This window comes from Dendropsophus ebraccatus, chromosome 15, assembly GCF_027789765.1.
Source record: "Dendropsophus ebraccatus isolate aDenEbr1 chromosome 15, aDenEbr1.pat, whole genome shotgun sequence".
NCBI lineage: Eukaryota > Metazoa > Chordata > Amphibia > Anura > Hylidae > Dendropsophus > Dendropsophus ebraccatus.
Window position 1 is genome coordinate 68,810,166 of NC_091468.1, and position 22,553 is coordinate 68,832,718.

The window sequence follows — 22,553 nt, forward strand, 5'->3', positions numbered from 1 at the left end:
CTCGCTGTTTTGTTGGAGGAGTGTCAGTCCTCTGCTCCGTCCGCCTCCTCCTCCTCTCAGTGGCTGCACCATTCATCCAGCCCTCACACACACACATCCATAGACAGAGCACAGGGTGTGGACCCGCCACGGTCTATAGCGGCGATCTCCTCACACACCATAGGCGGCTCCGGCACCAAGATGTCCAACCGAGCGCTGTGCAGAGAGGCGAGCCACGCCGGGAGCTGGTACACCGCCTCAGGTACGGGGATTACCGGGGGTGTAGACCGACTTGTCATGGAATCCGGTGACCGTGTGTATATAGGGGGGGGGGCTGCTCTACATGAGGGGCCACAGTCACCCGAAAGTATCAGTCTGGGCACTAGGGGGCGCCCACAGGGAGCACAGGGCCAGTCATGTGACCTCACACCCCAACATGGCATCCAGCTGTTGGCCCTCAGGGTCTCAGACCCCTAACACAGGGGTGGGTGGAACCACGGGCTCTCCGGCTGTTGCAAAACTACAATTCCCATGATTTGGCTGTCCAGGCATGATGGGGGTTGTAGTTTTGCAACAGCCAAAGGTTGCCCATCTCCGCCCTAAGGTAAGGGAACGGGGCGGCTACTAACAATGGAGGGCGCTCAAGAGGAGTAACATACGACAGTACCGTCACTGGCACCGATACGTGGCTCCCAGCCATTGGTATACAAGGCCGCAGATTGTCTATGGAGTGAGAGTGGTACGATTACTAACAATGGAGGGCCCCCAGATTGTCTATGGAGTGAGAGTGGTACGGTTACTAACAATGAAGGGGGCCCAGATTATCTATGGAGCGAGAGTGGTATAGTTACTAACAATGGAGGGCCCCCAGATTGTCTATGGAGTGAGAGTGGTATAGTTACTAACAATGGAGGGCGCTCACGAGAAGCAACATACAACAGTACGTGGCTCCCAGCCATTGGTACGCTAGGCCCCGGATTGTCTATGGAGTCTGTTACAAACACTGGGGACATCATGGTGTTATCGGTCTTACAGCAATACTAGCCTCCAAGCTGTCAGTTCTCAACACCCTTAGATTGTCTATGGAGTGAGAGTGGGCCTGGTACAAACAATAGGGCCACGCGGTGGTAATGTGACGTGGTGATCCCAGCCATTGCTACTCAGCACCCTGCAATGATCCTTCCATCCTTTATAAAAGGGATGGGGGAACCTGTGGCCCTCCAGCTGTTGCCGTTGGCTGTCCAGGCATGATGGGAATTGTAGTTTGGCAACAGCTGGAGGGCCACAGGTTCCCCCACCCTCATATATGGTGCTCATGTTCTTTAGAATCACTACATGGCCCTGATATTAGGGTGCACACAACCTGCAACCCCAGCCATAGAAATACAGACATGCTTGTCCAGAAAAAGAGTGTATGGTGTTGGGGCAGAGAACAGAGCGCCATTGTCACGCTCCACCCTGTTCTCTCCTCCATTCTGTAATCATAGATGTGAGTGAAGGAGGAGGCACGAGTAACATGGGATCAGGGACAGGGTAAGTATAGCAGGCGATAACACGGAGAACTGTGCTTGTATGCGGGTCTATAGTATTGTATTGGAGGGTTGTGAGATGCTTCCTCTAAGCTATAAAGAGGGATGAATGTCTGTGCTGATCCAAGAGTTGCAGATCCCTATTCTTCTGTTAGGTGGAAGCACCAAAGATCAGACTTTTATGGCACTTACTATCTCAGGGGGATGCGCTTTGTATTTTATATAAAAGATTGTGTACCCCTGCATTATGGGATTGGTCATTGTGCTGTGTAGGTTTGCAGTGCAGTCACTCTTGGCACATGTTCCTTTGTCACTAGAATACTCTATTGTGGAGTATATATATATATATATATATATATATATATATATATATGTGTGTGTGTGTGTATATCTATCTATATCTATTTATCTATAATATATATATATATATATGTACATAGTATGTGTGTGTGTGTGTGTGTGTGTGTATTTATATATATATATATATATATATAATATATTTCTGTAACCACCCTCAGTGGGATTTCCAATATTATTTGCCCCCTATGATCACTGCTTTGTCTCCAGGTCCGACCAGCTGCACAGCTATATGCGGGTATTGTATTAGTAGATTAGGATTATGGCCCCTGTGCTCCCCTATACAGTCCAGTATACTCACACCCCTATCATAGAGGCTTTACAGAGGTGTTGTGCTCTGCATGGAGCCTGTGTCAAATATTCCATAAAATGCAGAAAAACATCCCCATTCTATGTCTGATAAAATAATGGATACAATGATGGAATCCCAGCGGATCCTGTTAGTGTTAAAGGGATCCATTGGTGTTTGTCATGTGACCGATCGGACGCTGCTGCTTCTTTTGTTATTCTGTTCCTATGATGGAAGGTACAATAGTGATATGGATGCAGACGTCTTTAGAGCGTTTCTGCTGATCACACTTATAGGTTTCTTTCACAAGAATAGAAGATTGTTCTACATGTTATATACAGTATATGGGAAACAGTGTGTCCATCAGCTCATAGTAAGGCTGCCTTTACCCACACAGATTATCGGACAGATTTTTGCAGCCAAAGGCTGGGTTCACACTACGTATATTTCAGTCAGTATTGTGGTCCTCATGTTTCAACCAAAACCAGGAGTGGATTGAAAACACAGAAAGGATCTGTTCACACAATGGTGAAATTGAGTGGATGGCCGCCATTTAATGGCAAATATTTGCTGTTATTTTAGAACAACGGCTGTTATATTGAAATAATGGCCGTTATTTACTGTTATATGGCGGCCATCCACTCAATTTCAACATTGTGTGAACAGAGCCTTTCTGTGTTTTCAATCCACTCCTGGTTTTGGTTGCAATACTGACTGAAATATACGTAGTGTGAACCCAGCCAAAACCAGGAATTGATTTGAAAAGACCTTCTCTGTTTATAGTCTGTTCCTGGCTTTGGCTGCAATAATCTGTGTGTGTAAAGGGACACTAAGAGGCCTGTATGTGACTGTACACCATTTTACAAGAACACACAGGAATGCTATTGTTCCCTCTGTGGACATATACTATAACACCGGAGAAGCCACCATTTTAGTCTGCACTGAATCCTGTATGGGTGGGAACCTGGGATACCATAAGCCCAGCTCTAGCTCATGTACATTGGATGTATAGCTGAATGCAGTCTATTGTTCCCAGAGTCACTGTCATTTTCTTCTATGGATTCCTGACCTATTGCTGCACCTTCTCACCTGTGTACATGACCTGAGCATACAGCTATACACGCACATATACAGGTACATATACATCTATACAGGTACATATACATCTAGACATACACATATACGTCTATACAGGTACATATACATCTAGACATACACATATACAGGTACATATACATCTCTACATACACATATACATCTGTACATGTACATATACATCTATACATACACATATACATCTGTACAGGTACATATACATCCACATAGTAAAGTAATGGGTGCTGGCAGATGCCAAGCAAAACCCAATGTGAATGCTTTTTTCCAACAGCTACAATGTTATTTACAATGTTACAATTATCGGCTTACGTATTATTTTCATAAATTAGATACAAACCTTTACATGACGAATACAGAGCAAATGTAACACTTTTACAAAATGTGTCTGTGCCTTTAAAATTTAAAGGGAAAGATGCAGATTTCGGGGCAGCGAGCTGTGTTGTTTCTGTGTAGCTCCAGAGGTCAGGGCTCCAGTTTGTGTTAAACACAACCTTTAGCTTCATAATATGAGCTGCATGTTTTTTTCTTTGACTAAAGTTGGGGCTTTGTTAACGTTTACATAGAGCGTCTGTGATTATTCTGTGGGGGATTATACACAGTCACACAGACCCCCTCCCCCCAGCTCCGAGCAGCAGAGTAATGCAGCCCGCACGAGAACCTACAATCTTACTTCCCTGACCACAGTTAGGGGTCCATTTATTTTTCTCTGAACACCTCCTGCTTTTTAGGGATATCCAAAGTTTATTTTATTTTTATATTTCAGCTGCATCCCTTTTTATTCACTTATTTATTGTTTTCTTTAGCTTTTATGTATCATTTTCCAGTACTGATAGCAGATAAACATGACCTAAATGACTGATATCCCAGCACCCTCCTAGAACACATGACTACAATGCTAGAGGCAAAAGGTTGGATCACAAGGGACAAAACCTGAGAAAACGGTGTGGATTTGTTAGGGCGCCTTTACACAGAAAAATGTATCTGTCAGATTATTGAAGCCAAAGCCAGGAACGGACTATAACCAGAGAACAGGTCCTAAAGGATAGACTGAGATTTCTCCTCTATTCAGATCCATTCCTGGCTTTGGCTTCAGAAATCTGTCAGATAAATCTCTGTGTAAAGACACCCTAAGGAGGGGCCTTCATACCTACAAGTTTCTTGGTCAGCCAGATGGGCGCTCGTTTGCATTCACACGTCCACAGAATTCTGTCCGTACATGAACGGTGTTCGGCAGGCTGGACCTGGAAGCTCCCAGCATCATGATTAATTATAATGTCAGGAGCTCCTAAGCAGTTTAAGGGCCTGTTCACACTGAGCAAAAGTGGTGGAATTTAAAGTAAAGCCCGCATCGCTTAATGTTGCGCCTGTCCCAGTGTTCCAATTGGATTTATCGTGCGCCTCTGCTTAGAATTTCAAGCAGCGTCCGTGGCACGGGCTCCTCTGGAAATTCTGTCGCTTTTGCTAGGTTTGAACAGACCCTAAAAGCTTGCGTTTGTGTACTGATGCTGGGAGCTCCGAAGGTCCAGTCCGCAGAACATCGTCCATGTACAAACAAAATTCCGCGCACATGTCCGTGACCCCTTACACAACACAATAATCAAGTGGTTGCGCTGCACCAACGATCCCTGTATCATTCATGCGGCCATTGAAACTGACACACAGATATGCATATATCCACGCTGTCAGTTTCCGGATCACACATGCGGTGCATACTTACCTCCTGCGGTGCATACTTACCTCCTGTGATGCTGCGATCCGGCATCCCACTTTCCGGCTCTCCTCTCCTGGTCTCCAACCACAGCTCTATTGTCCCCACACCCCCTGTTTACACACAAAGATGTGCATTCAATAGCAATAAAAATTTAAGACACTCCAAAAGAAGCGATCAGCCGAGGATCGGGCGGTTTCAGGCTGCCTGGAGTACCCCTTTAAGCCTCATTTACACGTCTGCTTATATGGAAACCATGATGGAATTAAACCGCCTCTTCAGCACCGGATCGCCCCTCCAGGATCTCCCGCTCTGCTGATGGACTGTCCGCTTTGCCAGTCAGTGAGTGGGGTGGGACGCTGCTCCAGTCACTGATTGGCTGAGCGGCCAGTCCATTGGCCGGCTCAGGGACCCCCACTAGAAGGCACTTTCCCCCCAAGTTTTGACAACATCACATAAGTGCCTTCCAGTGGGAGTCCCAGAACTGGTCATGCGGGGGATCGCAGGCACAGGGAGAGGTAAGTAAGGACTGGTTGTTATGTTTTCCCCTGCCAGCTGTTCGATTTCAGCCAGGGACGGACTTCTCCTTTACTCCTTCTACTAAATGAGTGCTGTGGACTACTATCTTTATGTCCGCAACTTGGGATTGATACATCTCAATGACCCTGTTCATGCGTCTATACGTGTGTATGGGGACCTTGATCCGTGCCGCAAGAAAATACAGGTCCTAGTAAGGACCCGCAACTGCGGCATGGATCACTGTAGTCTATGCAGAGGTTCATGACTTGTGGACCTCTGTGGATGCTCAATCATAGGACAGTGCACAATTTCGGGCCACACCACAGACGTGTGAATGAGGCTACAGGTTTTCATGACCATTTAGTCTGCAATTGTCCGCAATCTGCAAAAATATTACCTGTAATACATCGGTATTGCATCTGTAATCCTTATTGTGGGATTCTATGCTTGTCATATAATCAAAGGTTATTCAGGTCATAGCTTAGAAATGTGCTGACGAAGATCAAATAGTATATACTGCTGTAAGACACAATGGGTGGAGAGGCACGAGGGGTGTCTGTATAAGATGTATAACTTGCTGATCTGCTAATAGTTGTCATAGGTAATGCCATTGGATAAGCACGCCATTGGACTGTACCCCAATATAGCAGAGAAGCACCACGTCTGGTCATCTGATTCTCTGCTGCATGCAGTATACTCAGCAATTAGAAGCCGCCTAATAACGGAAACGGCCATTTAAAGGAGAAGTTCGGGCACTGACTTTTTTCCCCAAAACAGTCGGGTAGGAGGTGGGTGAACATAACATGCACCTACCTCCCCGGCTCCAGCACTGAGGTCCGCTGTCCCCTTCTTGGGTCCCCGACCACTGACTGGCTGTGCAGGGCTGACATGTCACGTCCCAGGTCCCCACCAGGAAGTAGCCGGTGGACCGGGAACCGGAGCGGAGGACAGCGGACCCCAACACTGGAGCTGGGGAGGTAGGTGCGTGTTATATTCATCCACCCCCTCCCCGGCTGCTTTGAAAAAAAAAAAAAAAAGTCTGTGCCCCGACTTTAAGCTGACCCTAAATTCAAATGAATCCACTTTCACAGTTTTTGGTCCTTCTAACCGTGAAACTTAAAACCCGGGTTTGATTCTTTGTATCTTGCTTTAACCCTTTCCCGCATGGTGATTAGACTATCTGTAGTTTCATCTGATAAACCAACCTTACCGGACCCTGTGCCAGGATGGTCATTGGGATATATGTGTTTGTTTGCAGATCAGAGAAAAAGGGGGAGATAATAGTTAACTAAGTGGGAACCATTTAAAATGATGACCCGTCCGTATTTTTTTTGTTTTACGGATTTGCAGACGTCATGGTCGTTTCGTTTGTAAAAATTACGGACACTCCCATAGACTTCTATGGGGCAATCTGTGCCACAATTATGGTCTGTAAAAGAGTCAGTCATTTTTGCTGATCTGCAATGCCTGCAAAAAATACAGGTCTCCTCAATTTATACTGTTACCTTCCCATATTAAGTGTATCTGCAAAAAGTACAGATTGTGGCTGCTCTACGGCATTGGGATGTAGTATACAGTCCTGATAAATCACTGAACGTGTAAGAAGCCTTAGGGAATAAAAATCTGTTTTTTTTGTACCCATTCATCTCCCTTATGTGGGTATAAACAGCTAGGCCCTTACTTTTTTTGGGGCGGGGGGGGGTTGCATTTTTTAGGCCATAAGCAAGTATATAAACTCCATTTTCTCTGACTGTATATTGCCATCTAGCTTGTATTCTGCATGGTAATAACTCCTACGTGCCATCAGACACTAGAATACTTGAGCGGCTCTTTGGAGACAGTGTGGGTGTGCAGTAGTGTGTCGGAGACCACCCTTTTATTTAGTTTATTATAGACATGAAGTAAGGCTCTGGGAACATAGCGTACATTGGTATACGCTCCCACCGTATACATCCTGTCGAAGGTTCTGGTTAATGCTCACGTAAAACGGATCAACCATTAACAGACCTTCACAGCTGTCACCATCATATAACGTGTTCTGATTGGACAATTCATGTTCCTATGGCCTAGAACTGTAATGCAGTATGGGATTACTTTTACACTGTGAAGTCATTCTCTTTTTATTATATTTTATACATTTGTGTATGTATAATTCTAGGACCTCAGCTAAGCGCCCAGTTGGATGGTTGGCTGTCCCAAGCACAGACTTCTAAAAGACCGGCTAGAGCCATTATTGCACCGTGAGTATCGCCGTGGCCGTGGTTTTCATCCAGAAATAAAATACTGTACAGTGAGTGCTGGAATTTAAAGGGGTAGCTAAAAAAAACAAAACATATTTCTTTCAAATCAACTGGACCCAGCAAGTGCCAGAGATTTGTAATTTACTTCTATTAAAAAATCTCAAATTTCACAGTACTTATCAGCTGCTGTATGTCCTGCAGGAAGTGGTGTATTCTCTCCAGTCTGACACAGTGCTCTCTGCTGCCATCTCTGTCCATGTCAGGAACTGTCTAGAGCAGCAGCAAATCCCCATAGAAAACCTCTCCTGCTCAGGACAGTTCCTGACATGGACAGAGGTGGCAACAGAGAGCACTGTGTCAGACTGGAGAGAATACACCACTTCCTGCAGGACATACAGCAGCTGATAAGTACTGGAAGACTGGAGATTTTTAAATAGAAGTAAATTACAAATCTATATAACTTTTTTTAAAACCAGTTGATTTGAAAAAAAAAGATTTTTGGAGTACCTCTTTAATAGCTTCTGTTTTGTCTGTCATCAAAATAGCAGCACTATAGTATTGACTGAAGGGGGCTGGGTTCACTTATTTAAAAGGGGATATTCAGGCTTAGAAAATGATGTCCGCTTTCTTCCAGAAAAAGCACCTTTCCTGTCCTCAGGTTGGGTGTGGGGGTTTTGCAGCTCAGTTCCATTGAAGAGAATGGAGCTGAATTGTAATACCACACCCAGGGGTGACACTGTTTTTGCAAGAAAGAAGCTGTGCTTTTCCTAACCCTGGAAAACCCTTTTTAGTATGTTTCAAAGGGTCTTTTGAGGCTTCATATTCTGCTTTTTCAGTGCGGAAAAGAATCTCTCCCATTGATAAATACAGTGGGAAGTTTATTTTCTCTGAAATAACCAGGTGGATGAGTGCAGCGCTATAATGTAGTAGTATTAGTAGTACATGTGACAGCCTAACTGATGTGACATCTCTCCACTAGTCATGCTGGATACACCTACTGTGGATCCTGTGCTGCTCACGCATACAAGCAAGTAGACCCCTCCATAACGTAAGTATTCTTGAAGACAATGAAATTCTTTGTTCATTTTGCCGTTTTTTTCTACCTGACCGTTTATGCCAATATACAATGTGTTCTCTCATGTAGCACTAAAGAATACTGCCGCTCTCTCATCAATTGAGAGTTGGGGGTGTGATTGACCTTTATGACCTATCCGCTGGTCAGTCCAGTTGGTGGAGATTCAGTCATTTGAAGCCACACAGTACTGAGCTCTGTAGAGCGCAGGAAGTCATGTGATCATATTTTAACTGATTATTTATATTCGCTTGTATAAATCGACGGGACAACTATTTGTATTTGCTGATATGTACGTCCTTACATAATACACATGATAAAAGTAATGGCCACCAATAAGCCTAGAATAAGGTGCTGTGGGGTCATGGAAGCTCTGCTGTCTGTATCGGGACCCCGCTGTAACTATCTGGAATAGAGAACCCTCCGTTCCTGATATACTCCATTATTCTACTTAGAAAAAAAAAATACTTGTCATTGTCATCATAAAATCATAAAACACTTCTGACATGTCATAGAGACTTGCAAAAAGTTTGGGCTGGTCCGGGTCTGAGTGTTCACACCTGTACTGATCGTGAGAACGAGCCGGGAGAGGACCACGCTGTAGCACCTAGGTCTGTGTCAGAAAAAAAGAGTCAGGCTGCATAGACTTACATTAGTAACCTGACTGATCACATGACACAGACAGGAGAGGATCGCGCTAAGCATGGTCTCCTCCCAGTTTATTCTCCTAATTGGTATGGGTCTGAAATGTTGCGTAAATCAATAATACAAGCAAGTGTAAGGCATTTTGTAATATTAGAGAAAAGTTCTTCTTACTTCTCCCTTCCCCCATTCCCACTGAACTTAATTCATTCTAGAAAAAAATAGCTCAGTTATGTCCTGTAATTTAGAAGTTCACTGAGAGGTTAGGTTACATGCTGCCAAACATGTCTATGGACAGTGGAGTGTCCAGGGTTGAGACAGGGTGGGATTAGGTTCCCAGGTTTGAGATTTTTTAAACATAAGTAAATTTCTGGAACCTGTTGATTTGAAAGTAAAATAAAATTCACCGGGGTACCCCCTTAAAGCTTACAGAGCAGAAATCTTGTGAAAAATGCATTATGCTAGTAATATAGTGGCTCTCAATGTGTGTACACATGACAGCTTAGTGTGGGACAGTCTGTTTGGTCTCCCAGCTAGTATTGCATTATGCCATGCTACCATTTGAGAGCACAGAGAGAGGGCTTCTAATGCTGCTGTGTCATCCAGGCTGGTATCCCTGCATCAGCAGCTCAGACACAAGGATTAGGAATGTGATGTGCCAGCAGGCTGAGCCTCTGTGCAAAAAAACAGGTTGCTTAAAAAGGATTTTAAGCAAATGGTAAAATAGATCTGAATGGTTTCCAAGCGAACATTTGTTCAGTGATTCATTCTGTGTATTTATATATTCATTACAGATGACCTGTTCCTCTTAGGTACATTTATATGGAGAGTGGCAGTACTTCACAAGCACCACTAGATGTCAGCGTTGCCCACATAAAAAAAATAATCTTAGCTTCTGTATGTGAACTACCATTTTGCTGTATGCACAGAGCATTGCGTTATTGTTGCTACTGTTTTAGATCATTGAATGACAGAAAATACTATTAGATTGTATTCACATGTGGTACATTGGTTAATTATTTACGCCTACTTTATTGTGAAGGCCCTATTAGGGTATGTTTACACTAAGGAACAGAATCGCTGCACGTATATTGCTAGTGATGTTCGTGCAGCTCTGGCCGAGCGATTGTCGAGCTGGGTAATAGGCTCGGTAAGCAAGCTCCATCTAGCACAGGGGAGACAAACTCACCCTCCAGCTGTTGCAAAACTACAACTCCTATCATGCCTGGACAGTCAAAGCTTTAGCTTTGGCTGTCCAAGCATGATGGGAATTGTATTCTTGCAGCAGATGGAGGGCCTGAGTTTGAAACCTGTGATCTAGCAGGTGGGGGTCACCTGCAGGGTTGCGTCATCAGCTGCACATCTGTCCATTTAATAGGAGATGTGGAGGCGACGGCTGATGAAGTCTCTTACACGGGTTGAGTCAATATCTGTACCGGTTACGGCCTTGTCATTTGCATTCTGAAAGTTTAAACTGTCCTATAGTATTGAAGAGCAGAGAAAACTTTATTCTAGACGTTTCTCCATTCTCTTAAAATCTCTGTAGATATCAAATGTTCAGAAAAATAAACTCTATTAACGAGTTATAAGAAAGTTCTATCACTGGGATATAATTGTCTGATTGCCATGATGTCTGTGATGCTTACAGCAATGGTGCTAAGTCCACTTGATATGCCGTTAATATTTATGATGATAGTGGGTGTTATAGTATAGGGCTGCAGCTGGGATATAATTGGTTTCTATACCCATTCAGCATCTGGAAGATTAGTACAGCATTCAGTGCAATAAGTAAATGTTACATAGAATTGCACTAATATATATATATATATATATATATATATATATATATATATATATAATATGCCATGTAGATGAAAATTTACACAATAGCTTTTTACTGATAACCAGGAGAAGTTATATCAGTGTTTTACCCTACACTTAATTGTTTAATGTGTGCAATTGTATAATTGTATTATAATAGTATATTGTTGCTTATATTACCCAGTTTTACGCTAGGCTGCAGAGCGTGTGTGTGTGTGTGTATATATATATATACACATACACACACGCACACACATCTAATTTTTGTTTTTATTTATTTTTTTATGTACAGGCGAAGAGTTTTCATCCTTGGTCCCTCCCACCATGTGGCCCTTTCTAGATGTGCACTTTCCACTGTGGATATATATAGAACACCTCTTTATGATCTCCATATTGATCAGAAAGGTAAGTCCCACAGGTTTAAGGTTTTCTATGGGGATGACCAAATTTACAGTACAAGCAAATCAAAGGGCTTCACTAGGCTCTGTGGTGGACTTGTCAGTCAGTTGCCTTTGAACTCCACACCGTGCCCCGTGCCACTCCAAGCGGGTGCCTGGAAAAGCTGGATGCAGTCCTGGGAGAAGTTTCCTAGGACTGTATCCTTTTCCTGGCACTCGGAGCAGCGTGGCGCGGTATGGAGTTCAAAGGCAACTGACTGACGAGTCGGCCACAGAGCTTTGCTTGTACTGCGAATTAAGCTTCTCCCTAGTTTTGCTTATGTTATAAATGTAAAAGAAGGAAAAAATCTATAAGTTGTACTTTTTTTTTTTTGTATTATTAATGTACCTGTTACCTGCTAGACCATTTATTTAGTTTTTTGTTTACAAATGAGGCATTTCAGCTGCATGTTATGTATTTTTAGTTTATGGAGAGTTGTGGAAGACTGGGATGTTCGAGAGAATGTCTCTGCAAACAGATGAAGACGAGCACAGCATCGAAATGCATTTACCTTACACTGCTAAAGCAATGGAAAGGTAGGATCCAGTAACGCCTTTAATGTGCAGGTTTTTGTTTGTTTTTATCCGCATACATGTTTTATACTCACATTTGTTCTGTTGCTTTTGTGTTTCTCCTTTAGCCATAAAGATGAGTTTACCATTGTTCCTGTGCTGGTTGGAGCACTTAGCGAATCAAAGGAACAAGAATTTGGGAAACTTTTTAGCAAATACCTAGCAGATCCAACTAACCTCTTTGTAATTTCATCAGATTTTTGCCATTGGGGTAAGTAAGATTGCCCATTCCCACCACAGTTGCCCAGCTCCAGGGTGACATGCTCACTTACCCACTCCCATCCATTGTTTTGACAAAACCAGGTGCAAAAAAAAGTGTAACTAATCCATAATGGTCAGCGCTGCCCAAAGGACCCCAACAGTTACAAACAGATAAAAAAAAATTAAAACATTTATTAAAACATACACAATGTAGCATTTTAAGCAGCAAGTCCCTTTTATCAGAATAGTTGTGCACTACTATTCTGTTGCCTGTATCTAAATGGCGGTAAATGCAGCTCAGGCAGTCTGGGTAGTCTCTATAGTAATGTACTAATTCTTCTGGAAGGGGTGTTGTTTCCTTAAGCAGGACAGTATGGTTAAGAGGATGTGTAAGATTATCCCCATCCACAGGCGGTGTAGCAAGGATTCACTGGGCCCCATAGCAAAAAATTGTAAGGTGCCTCCCCAGGCCTACAAACAACACAAGGCACTGCACATATATATTATACATATACATATATATATATATATATATATATATATATATATATATATATATATATATATATATATATATATATATAGGCTTGATGATGTGGCCAAAAAATAAAATTTTAAAATCTCTTGTGGCTGCAGGCAGGATTCTGCCTCTGGTGACTGGCAGAGCAAAGAGCCAATGGCTGCTTGTTCTGTCAGTCCACCTTTTTTAACTAAAAGGGCCCATTAGGAGCCTTATGGTTAAAGGGGTTATCCAGCGCTGCAAAAACATGACCACTCTAGTCTCCAGTTCAGGTGTGGTTTGTGATTAAGCTCAAAAGTTTCAAACCCCACCCAATCTGGAGACAAGTGGTGCAAAAATGGCCATGTTTTTGTAACGTTGGATAATCCCTTTAAATACATAGGTGCAGGAGAAAACTTCTTTTGCTTAACCCCTTATGTTCTGCAGTGTGTAAGTGACCTAATATTCAGAAGGGTTATCAGAGCAGTGAAGCCGAGATCTCTTATTCTTTTGCTTTATTAACTCTTTTTTTTGTGTTGTAGCATGTAAGTAAACATTGGGTCACTTACACGCTGCAGTACCTAAGGGGTTAAGCAGAAGGACACAGAACGGCTCTTACCACCGAGCCCCCCTCCTGCACAGGCCCCATAGCAGCTGCCTACCCTGCCTCTATGGTAGCTATGCCACTGCCTATCCACTTGATTTGCTGACAATAACATGTGTCTAACGTCCTTAACTTACTCTTTACAGGGCAACGATTTCGTTATACATATTACGATGAATCTCAAGGAGAAATCTATAGGTCAATTGAAAACTTAGACAAAATGGTAAGAGTCATTGTGGTAAATCTTCATTGCTTGAATCCGGAATAAGAATCTATATGACAGTAAACCACTTTTTAAAGTAAAGCTTCATTTTAAGGCCCATTACAATCAGTCTTTTGGGGAAATGTATGTTGAACATTATGTATGTATGCTTTGACATGTAACAAACTTGTCAAAACTTTTGGTTGGGGTCTAGATGTTCACACCTCCACTAATACTATCCTATATGCACTCCAGCAAACTTAATTCAGTACAGGATGGGAGATGGCGGTGCACTGCCTGTACTACTACTGTACTGTATATGCACTCCAGGAATCGTATACAGTACAGGATGTGAGATGGCGGTGCACTGCCTGTACTACTACTGTACTGTATATGCACTCCAGGAATTGTATACAGTACAGGATGTGAGATGGCGGTGCACTGACTGTACTACTACTACTGTTCTGTATATCAGGGCTGTGGAGTCGGAGCTAGTTTTGGCTAGAGTCTGAGTCGGAAAAATATGTACCGACTCCAGCTTTAGAAAAATCTTAAAAAAATGTAGAATTGAATTTTGATATGAATTTTACAAGTTTTGCTTATGAATATATATTATGAGCAACATTCTAATAGGACACTGGCCCTATTACATAGGGGTGGTCAGGGAATATATCAGTAATAGGACACTGGCCCTATTACATAAGGGTGGTCAGGGAATATATCAGTAATAGGACACTGGTCCTATTAGATAAGGGTGGTCGGGGAATATATTAGTAATAGGACACTGGCCCTATTACATAAGAATGGTCATGGAAAAGTTGTCGGTCACTATTTGGCAGCTGGAAGAGTCCATTGTGTGAGGGGAGATCTGTGCTGTTCTCTTCCTGGATGCTGGATGACTGTATATGAGCAGCAGTGTAATATGAAGATATCCTGTGTAATATAGAGGAGGAGTAGAAGACACAAGTAGTGTAGCAGTAACCTCTGTCCTCTGTGTGGTGTGTTCTCTCTGGGAGAAGATTGTGTGTTTTTCTTCAGTATTCTATGGCCGCAGCTGTGTGTGTGTTCGTGTGTGCGCACGAGCGCGCGTGCTATGGCTGCAGTAGGCTGTGTGTGTGTGTGTGCTATGGCTGCAGTAGGCTGTGTGTGTATGCTATGGCTGCAGCAGGCTGTGTGTGTATGCTATGGCTGCAGCAGGCTGTGTGTGTGTGCGCGCACACTATGGCTGCAGCAGGCTGTATGTGCTATGGCTGAAGCAGGCGGTGTGGGTGTATGCTATTGCTGCAATAGGCTGTGTGTGTGCGTGCTAATGCGTGCCCCCACAGTGACCTTCTATATCACTATGTGTGAACCCTCTATATCACTATGGCTGACCTCTATATTATAGGGATTTGGCATTGTTAGCAGTGTTTCTTTAAGTATGGTGAATATTTAGTTATAAACATAGAAGACTGTCGGCATGAAAAGACCACCTGCTCCATCTAGTCTAGTTCTGAGTTGTTCAGGACATGGAGGCTGGAGACTGGCTGCATCCACTGCTCACACAGGAGAAGCTTCCTTTGTATGTTTCATAAGTCACCCCAGGATCATGTAGGACATTAGGAAGAAGCTGCTGAGCCAGTGTGATAAATAACTCCCCTGGTACATGACTGGCCATTTATCAAGGAGCAGGAGTTGGGAGTCGGAGTCGGTCCTGATAAAATTTAGGAGTCGGAGGTGCAGCTTACCGACTCCACAGCCCTGCTGTATATGCACTCCAGCAATCTTATACTGTACAGGATAGCGATGGCCGTGCACTGCCTGTACTACTACTACTGTACATGCACTTCAGTAATCTTATACAGTACAGGATGGGAGATGGTGGTGCACTGACTGTACTACTACTGTACTGTATATCCTCTCCAGCAATCTTATACAGTACAGGATGGGAGATGGTGGTGCACTGACTGTACTACTACTGTACTGTATATGCACTCCAGCAATCTTATACAGTACAGGATGGGAGATGGCGGTGCACTGACTGTTCTACTACTGTACTGTATATGCACTCCAGCAATCTTATACAGTACAGGATGGGAGATGGCGGTGCACTGACTGTACTACTACTGTACTGTATATGCACTCCAGCAATCTTATACAGTACAGGATGGGAGATGGTGGTGCACTGCCTGTACTACTACTGTACTGTATATGCTCTTCAGCAGTCTTATACAGTACAGGATGGGAGATGGTGGTGCACTGACTGTACTACTACTGTACTGTATATGCACTCCAGCAATCTTATACAGTACAGGATGGGAGATGGTGGTGCACTGACTGTACTACTACTGTACTATATGTGCACTCCAGCAATCTTATACAGTACAGGATGGGAGATGGTGGTGCACTGACTGTACTACTACTGTATTGTATATGTACTTCAGCAGTCTTATACAGTACAGGATGGGAGATGGTTGTGCACTGACTGTACTACTACTGTACTGTATATGCTCTTCAGCAGTCTTATACAGTACAGGGTGGGGATGGTGGTGCACAGACTGTACTACTACTGTACTGTATATGCACTCCAGCAATCTTATACAGTACAGGATGGGAGATGGTGGTGCACTGCCTGTACTACTACTGTACTGTATATGCTCTTCAGCAGTCTTATACAGTACAGGATGGGAGATGGTGGTGCACTGACTGTACTACTACTGTACTGTATATGCACTCCAGCAATCTTATACAGTACAGGATGGGAGATGGTGGTGCACTGACTGTACTACTACTGTACTATATGTGCACTCCAGCAATCTTATACAGTACAGGATGGGAGATGGTGGTGCACTGACTGTACTACTACTGTATTGTATATGTACTTCAGCAGTCTTATACAGTACAGGATGGGAGATGGTTGTGCACTGACTGTACTACTACTGTACTGTATATGCTCTTCAGCAGTCTTATACAGTACAGGGTGGGGATGGTGGTGCACAGACTGTACTACTACTGTACTGTATATGCACTCCAGCAATCTTATACAGTACAGGATGGGAGATGGCGGTGCACTGACTGTACTACTACTGTACTATATGTGCACTCCAGCAATCTTATACAGTACAGGATGGGAGATGGTGGTGCACTGACTGTACTACTACTGTATTGTATATGTACTTCAGCAGTCTTATACAGTACAGGATGGGAGATGGTTGTGCACTGACTGTACTACTACTGTACTGTATATGCTCTTCAGCAGTCTTATACAGTACAGGGTGGGGATGGTGGTGCACAGACTGTACTACTACTGTACTGTATATGCACTCCAGCAATCTTATACAGTACAGGATGGGAGATGGTGGTGCACTGCCTGTACTACTACTGTACTGTATATGCTCTTCAGCAGTCTTATACAGTACAGGATGGGAGATGGTGGTGCACTGACTGTACTACTACTGTACTGTATATGCACTCCAGCAATCTTATACAGTACAGGATGGGAGATGGTGGTGCACTGACTGTACTACTACTGTACTATATGTGCACTCCAGCAATCTTATACAGTACAGGATGGGAGATGGTGGTGCACTGACTGTACTACTACTGTATTGTATATGTACTTCAGCAGTCTTATACAGTACAGGATGGGAGATGGTTGTGCACTGACTGTACTACTACTGTACTGTATATGCTCTTCAGCAGTCTTATACAGTACAGGGTGGGGATGGTGGTGCACAGACTGTACTACTACTGTACTGTATATGCACTCCAGCAATCTTATACAGTACAGGATGGGAGATGGCGGTGCACTGACTGTACTACTACTACTGTATATGCACTCCAGCAATCTTATACAGTACAGGCTGGGGATGGTGGTGCACTGACTGTACTACTACTGTACTGTATATGCTCTTCAGCAGTCTTATACAGTGCTGTACTGTATGTGCAGTCTCACCAGTGCTAAACTCACCAGGTACAACCCGCCATCCACGCTCTCAAAAATGTTCGGATACCGAGCAAACTTTGAATTCCAAAGGTTACTTCCGGGTAAATTTTCACTCAAATACCAAACTGTTTGAATTCAGAAGCGTTCCAACACCGAGGTATTGCTGTATATATTATTTTTACCTTCCTGAGTTGATATTTTAGAATGTTATTTTTCCCTTTTAGGGTATGAGTATTATAGAGCAACTAGATCCTATGCCATTTAGTAATTACTTGAAGAAGTATCATAACACTATATGTGGAAGACACCCCATTGGGGTATTATTAAACGTAAGTACCCTGTTTTGCCGCTATTGTGGATGTGTTCAGTGTATTTATATGCTCTTTAGCTTTTGTGGGTTCTCTTTATAGTCACTCTTTTTCTTGACAGTAACTCTGATATGCTATATGTGGTAAGGCCTCTGTTTGGGATGTGGAGTTTTTCCTCTTGTCATAACTCTGGGTCGCTTCCATCAGAGGTTATCCAAGTTTGGTATTCCTGATTTATTGTAATTCTTATCACTTTGTGGTTAATGGCCCCAGTCTTCAAAAACAGAAGTGTATATAATATAATTATTTTTATTATTTAAGAAATCAACAGGATTTGTGATCACAAGCAGTTTTGGAAAATACCAGCAGAGTATTCTGGGGGTGCTCTCATTGTATGGTCAGCTCTCCTTTCATAAAACCTCTGTAACCTCACAGTGGCATTATACATAACAAAGAGCATTGTCTCCTGGTAAGCTGCAGAGCTGATAATAGAATTAGTAAAAGTTAACAATATAATTATCCTAATTTCCCTCAGGTGATATACAACCTGCATGATGAACAGGTCACTTTACTTGTGTGAGCACTTAAAGATTGGGACTTCCTGTGTTTTTTTTAAAGGGACTCTTTCACCTCCAAAACACCCACTAAACTTGAGTTATCAGAAGATTATACACCAGTAGAGAGTACAACGCTGATTCTATAGCTGCAATTTGTATCTTTTTATGTTCTTGCTTTCCTTTTCTATAAGCCACACATGCAGAAGTCTAAGTCGTCCTCTCTATGCAGCAGCATGCCCAGTTTGTCGCTTACATCGGAGAAATACAAAGGAGGAAAAAGCTGCATGTTACAGATTTGGAATCAGTGTCCTTTATCCTACTAAGGCTGGGTTCACACTGCGTTTTTGCAACCCGTTTTTTTCATCCGTTTTTTTTTTTTTTTTTTTCAAAAAACGGATGCATTTGTGTGCATCCGTTTTGATCCGTTTTTCCATTGACTTCCATTGTAAAAAAAACGGATCTGTTTTTTTTGACGGACACAAAAGTAGTGTCAGCTACGTTTTTGTGTCCGTCAAAAAATAAAAAACAAATCCGTTTTGATCCGGTTTTTTTTACAATGGAAGTCAATGGAAAAACGGATCAAAACAGATGCACACAAATGCATCCGTTTTTTTCATCAGTTTTTGTTTTTTGCAAAAAAACGGATGAAAAAAACGGATTGCAAAAACGCAGTGTGAACCCAGCCTTACAGATAACTTTAGCTTAGAATTTGAGGAGGGTGGGCCGGAGGTGACAGAGTCCCTTCAAAAAGAGATAAAGCAAGTATATTGAAAAATTGCTTGTAATCACAATCCTGTTGATTTTTTTTTAAATAAAAAAATATGCTACGGGTTCGCTTTACCCAGAACTATTATGTGATTGCCCGTTGACTTCCTTAGCTGAACCTTGGCTTACTGTTAAAGGAACTGCCTCTCAATCAATGGGACAATGCCGTCAACCATTCTTCTCCTTGGAATCAGAACTGGTGCCCACAGACACCCTCAACTACTTAGCTCAGGGATGGGCAACCTTGGCTCTCCAGCTGTTGCAGAACTACAATTCCCATCATGCCTGGACAGCCAAAGCGAGGCATGATGGGATTAGTAGTTTTGCAACAGCTAGAGGGCAGAAGGTTCCCCATCCCTGATTTAGCTTGATATCTCTACCGCATTGCATTCTATGATATTTTAAATCAATAAAGGAAAAATCTGAAACATTTGGTGAAAATGTGGGCAGAGTTTAGAATGCAAAGCCTTATAACAACGAACTGTAAGGATATATATGTCTTATGGTGCATTTGCACAGAGAATTATCTGACAGATTTTTGAAGCCAAAGCCAGGAATAGACTATAAACAGAGAACTGGTCATAAAGGAAAGATTGAAATTTCTCCTCTTTTCAAATCCATTCCTGGCTTTGTCTTCCAAAATCTGTCAGATTTTATCAGTAAACACACCAAAAGATATAGATAGATAGATAGATAGATATATATATATATATATATATATATATATATATATATATATATATATATATATATATATATATATATATATATATATATATATATATCTATCCTTACAGTTACTTGTCTTTGCATTCTAAATTCTGCATTCTAAATATATGTATATAAGAATAATATATATATATATATATATATATATATATAATATTTATTTATTTTTACACTATATATAATATGGTATTTCTAATTATCTATCTATCTCTCCTGTGCATATGTTATGTATATGCCCATGTATAGGGCTCCCCCAAAAAGCCTGTGGGAATGTGGGCCACTCGTTTCTCCATCCTCCATGGTCACTCCCTCTCTTTCTACCATAAAGCTATCTTCCCTCAATGGAAAAATAAGGGCAAACAGCCGTCTTTATGATCATGATCATTATTAATGAGCGTTTTTTGCAACAACGGCCGTTATTTGCCATTATTGTTACATTGTGGTAACATAGCCTAAAATTTATAACAGACAATGCATGACCTCATGACAGGTATATTATCTGATCACATATCAATTGCACCTGTCCTTGCTGTCATATAGAGTAATTTACTTCCTACTTTATCACCATTTCACAGACTTCTGGTCCAGAAGTCAGATCAGTACCAGCTTGCTCAGCCAATCACAGATCAAGATGGACACGACTGTGGGCAGTGATTGGCTGAGCAGGCAGAAACATGCATGGAAGGACAGCCATCTATTTTATTATATAGAAATCCGAGTGGAAAGCGTAAAGCAAGGAGGCTAGAGAAAGGAGTGGCCCACACTGCTCTAGGCTTTTTAAGGTTGGCCCATACATGTGTGTTTAGTTGTTTATAAGAAAAAAAGCCGTAGTTTGCAGAAACATTGTAGCTTATCTTACTATCATCGTTTTATCAAAAAGCAATAAAAGTTAGTTTGTATACGGTTTTATTGCCTTGGACTTTGGTTCTGTTTTGTACCAATATTCTGTCAATTACCGAAAAGAACAGTTGTTGGAATGGGTATCATTATCCTTTAGTTTTATTATATACAAGGAGAGGCATCAGCTGAGTCAGAGTAGAGTGAAAATGCACAATGGCTTTATTAAAGGAGCTCTGTCTCTAATAAGACATATCAAAACATATTGATCACAGCGGGTCTCACTGCGGACACGCACTCTGATCAGAAGATCTGGCCAGGGAGAGAGCCACTTTCTCATAGACTTGCATTGAAAAACATTGACAGAATGAGTGGCGGCCAGGGAGGGGATGGCGCTACCACATCTCTCCCCGGCTATATCTCCTGATCACAGCAGGAGTCAGTAGTGAGACCCACTGTCATCTATAACTTTTGACATGTCTGATTACATGTCAAAAATTATTTGTAGTGACACGTTTGCTTTAAAGATGGTTTCTGATTGAAAATGTATTAGTCTTTTAGAACAGGAGTCGGTATTTTTTGTTTTTGTGTGTTTTATATTTTATGTCCTGTTTTCTCAGCGTGTTCAGTGACCGTTTATTATGTTTGAGTATTTTTGCTTATTTAGCTGCAACAATGGGGCAATATGCGTGACATGACTAGCCTGCTGTAAAGTAACCATCAACTTGCTGACACTGTCAGGACCCTTATCTGTCACTAAATGCACTACTTTGTTTCTCTAACGTCATATATAATGATGTTTCCTGTCTTTAAGGCCGCAACAGAGCTTCAGAAGAACGGCGTTAACATGAGCTTCTCCTTCTTGAACTATGCTCAGTCTAGCCAGTGCCGAAGCTGGCAGGACAGCTCAGTGAGTTATGCTGCTGGAGCACTTGTGGTGCATTGAAGCGCTTAACCCTCAGGGATGCCACCTGGAAACACAATGCTGACACAACCTTTTTTTTTCTGTCCATGGGGTCATAGCCAAGCAGAAGCACAGTACAGCTCTGCGGGTTACAAGGAACCTCAACCTACTTCATATCTCCCTTCTTCTTTTCCTTTAGGTGTAGTCCTATCTTAATATTTTTATTTTTTCTATTTGACTCCATTAAACAAGATTTGCTATCTTGGTTCTGGTATCACAAAGTTGTGTCAAAGTGTTTTGTGAACTTGAAGACTAAAAAAAAAATCATAAAGTGGGTGGCAGATGGTTACAAATGTTAGTTACGTGGAATAAGTTAGCCTTTACCATAACCTAAATTTGCACTGTTTGCAGATATGTGCACATGTACTCAGCTTTCAGAATAGTTTTGCAAGTTGTAAGACAAAATTATAAAAAAAAAATTAAAGGGTGGAAGCTTTTTATTAAAAAAAATGCATTTATAAATTATCCTTTATCCTGTATTAGAATATAATACAATTCATGTATAGTCGGTTATTACCAGTGTTGTACAACAAATACCTTCTATTTTAGTTGCTAATAAAGGGCTACACATACCAAAAGATGTGTTCCGGTTTGTTTTCTTTTTCATCTTCGGCAGTGACTTACGTATCCAAGGAAGTCAATTTGAAACCTATATAACTTTCTGAAACCAGTTAGTTTGA

The 22,553-nt window shown here is 42.1% G+C and overlaps 1 protein-coding gene across 1 annotated transcript; it reads left to right on the forward strand.

Moving 5' to 3' along the window:
- On the forward strand, positions 1 to 22,451 carry MEMO1 (mediator of cell motility 1). The gene is made up of 9 exons (XM_069954926.1): positions 1 to 241; positions 7,656 to 7,737; positions 8,717 to 8,785; positions 11,565 to 11,677; positions 12,135 to 12,246; positions 12,351 to 12,493; positions 13,733 to 13,809; positions 17,938 to 18,042; positions 21,724 to 22,451. The coding sequence occupies exons 1-9, from the start codon at positions 181 to 183 to the stop codon at positions 21,853 to 21,855; spliced, it is 894 nt and encodes a 297-aa protein (XP_069811027.1). The 5' UTR covers positions 1 to 180; the 3' UTR covers positions 21,856 to 22,451.
- The last annotated feature ends 102 nt before the right edge of the window (positions 22,452 to 22,553 follow it).

Coding starts and splice junctions, on each gene's coding strand:
- MEMO1 (XM_069954926.1), top strand. CDS start 181: ATGTCCAACCGAGCGCTGTGCAGAGAGGCGAGCCACGCCGGGAGCTGG. Junction 12,494..13,732: donor ATCAGATTTTTGCCATTGGG/GTAAGTAAGATT, acceptor TACTCTTTACAG/GGCAACGATTTCGTTATACA. Junction 13,810..17,937: donor TTGAAAACTTAGACAAAATG/GTAAGAGTCATT, acceptor TTTCCCTTTTAG/GGTATGAGTATTATAGAGCA.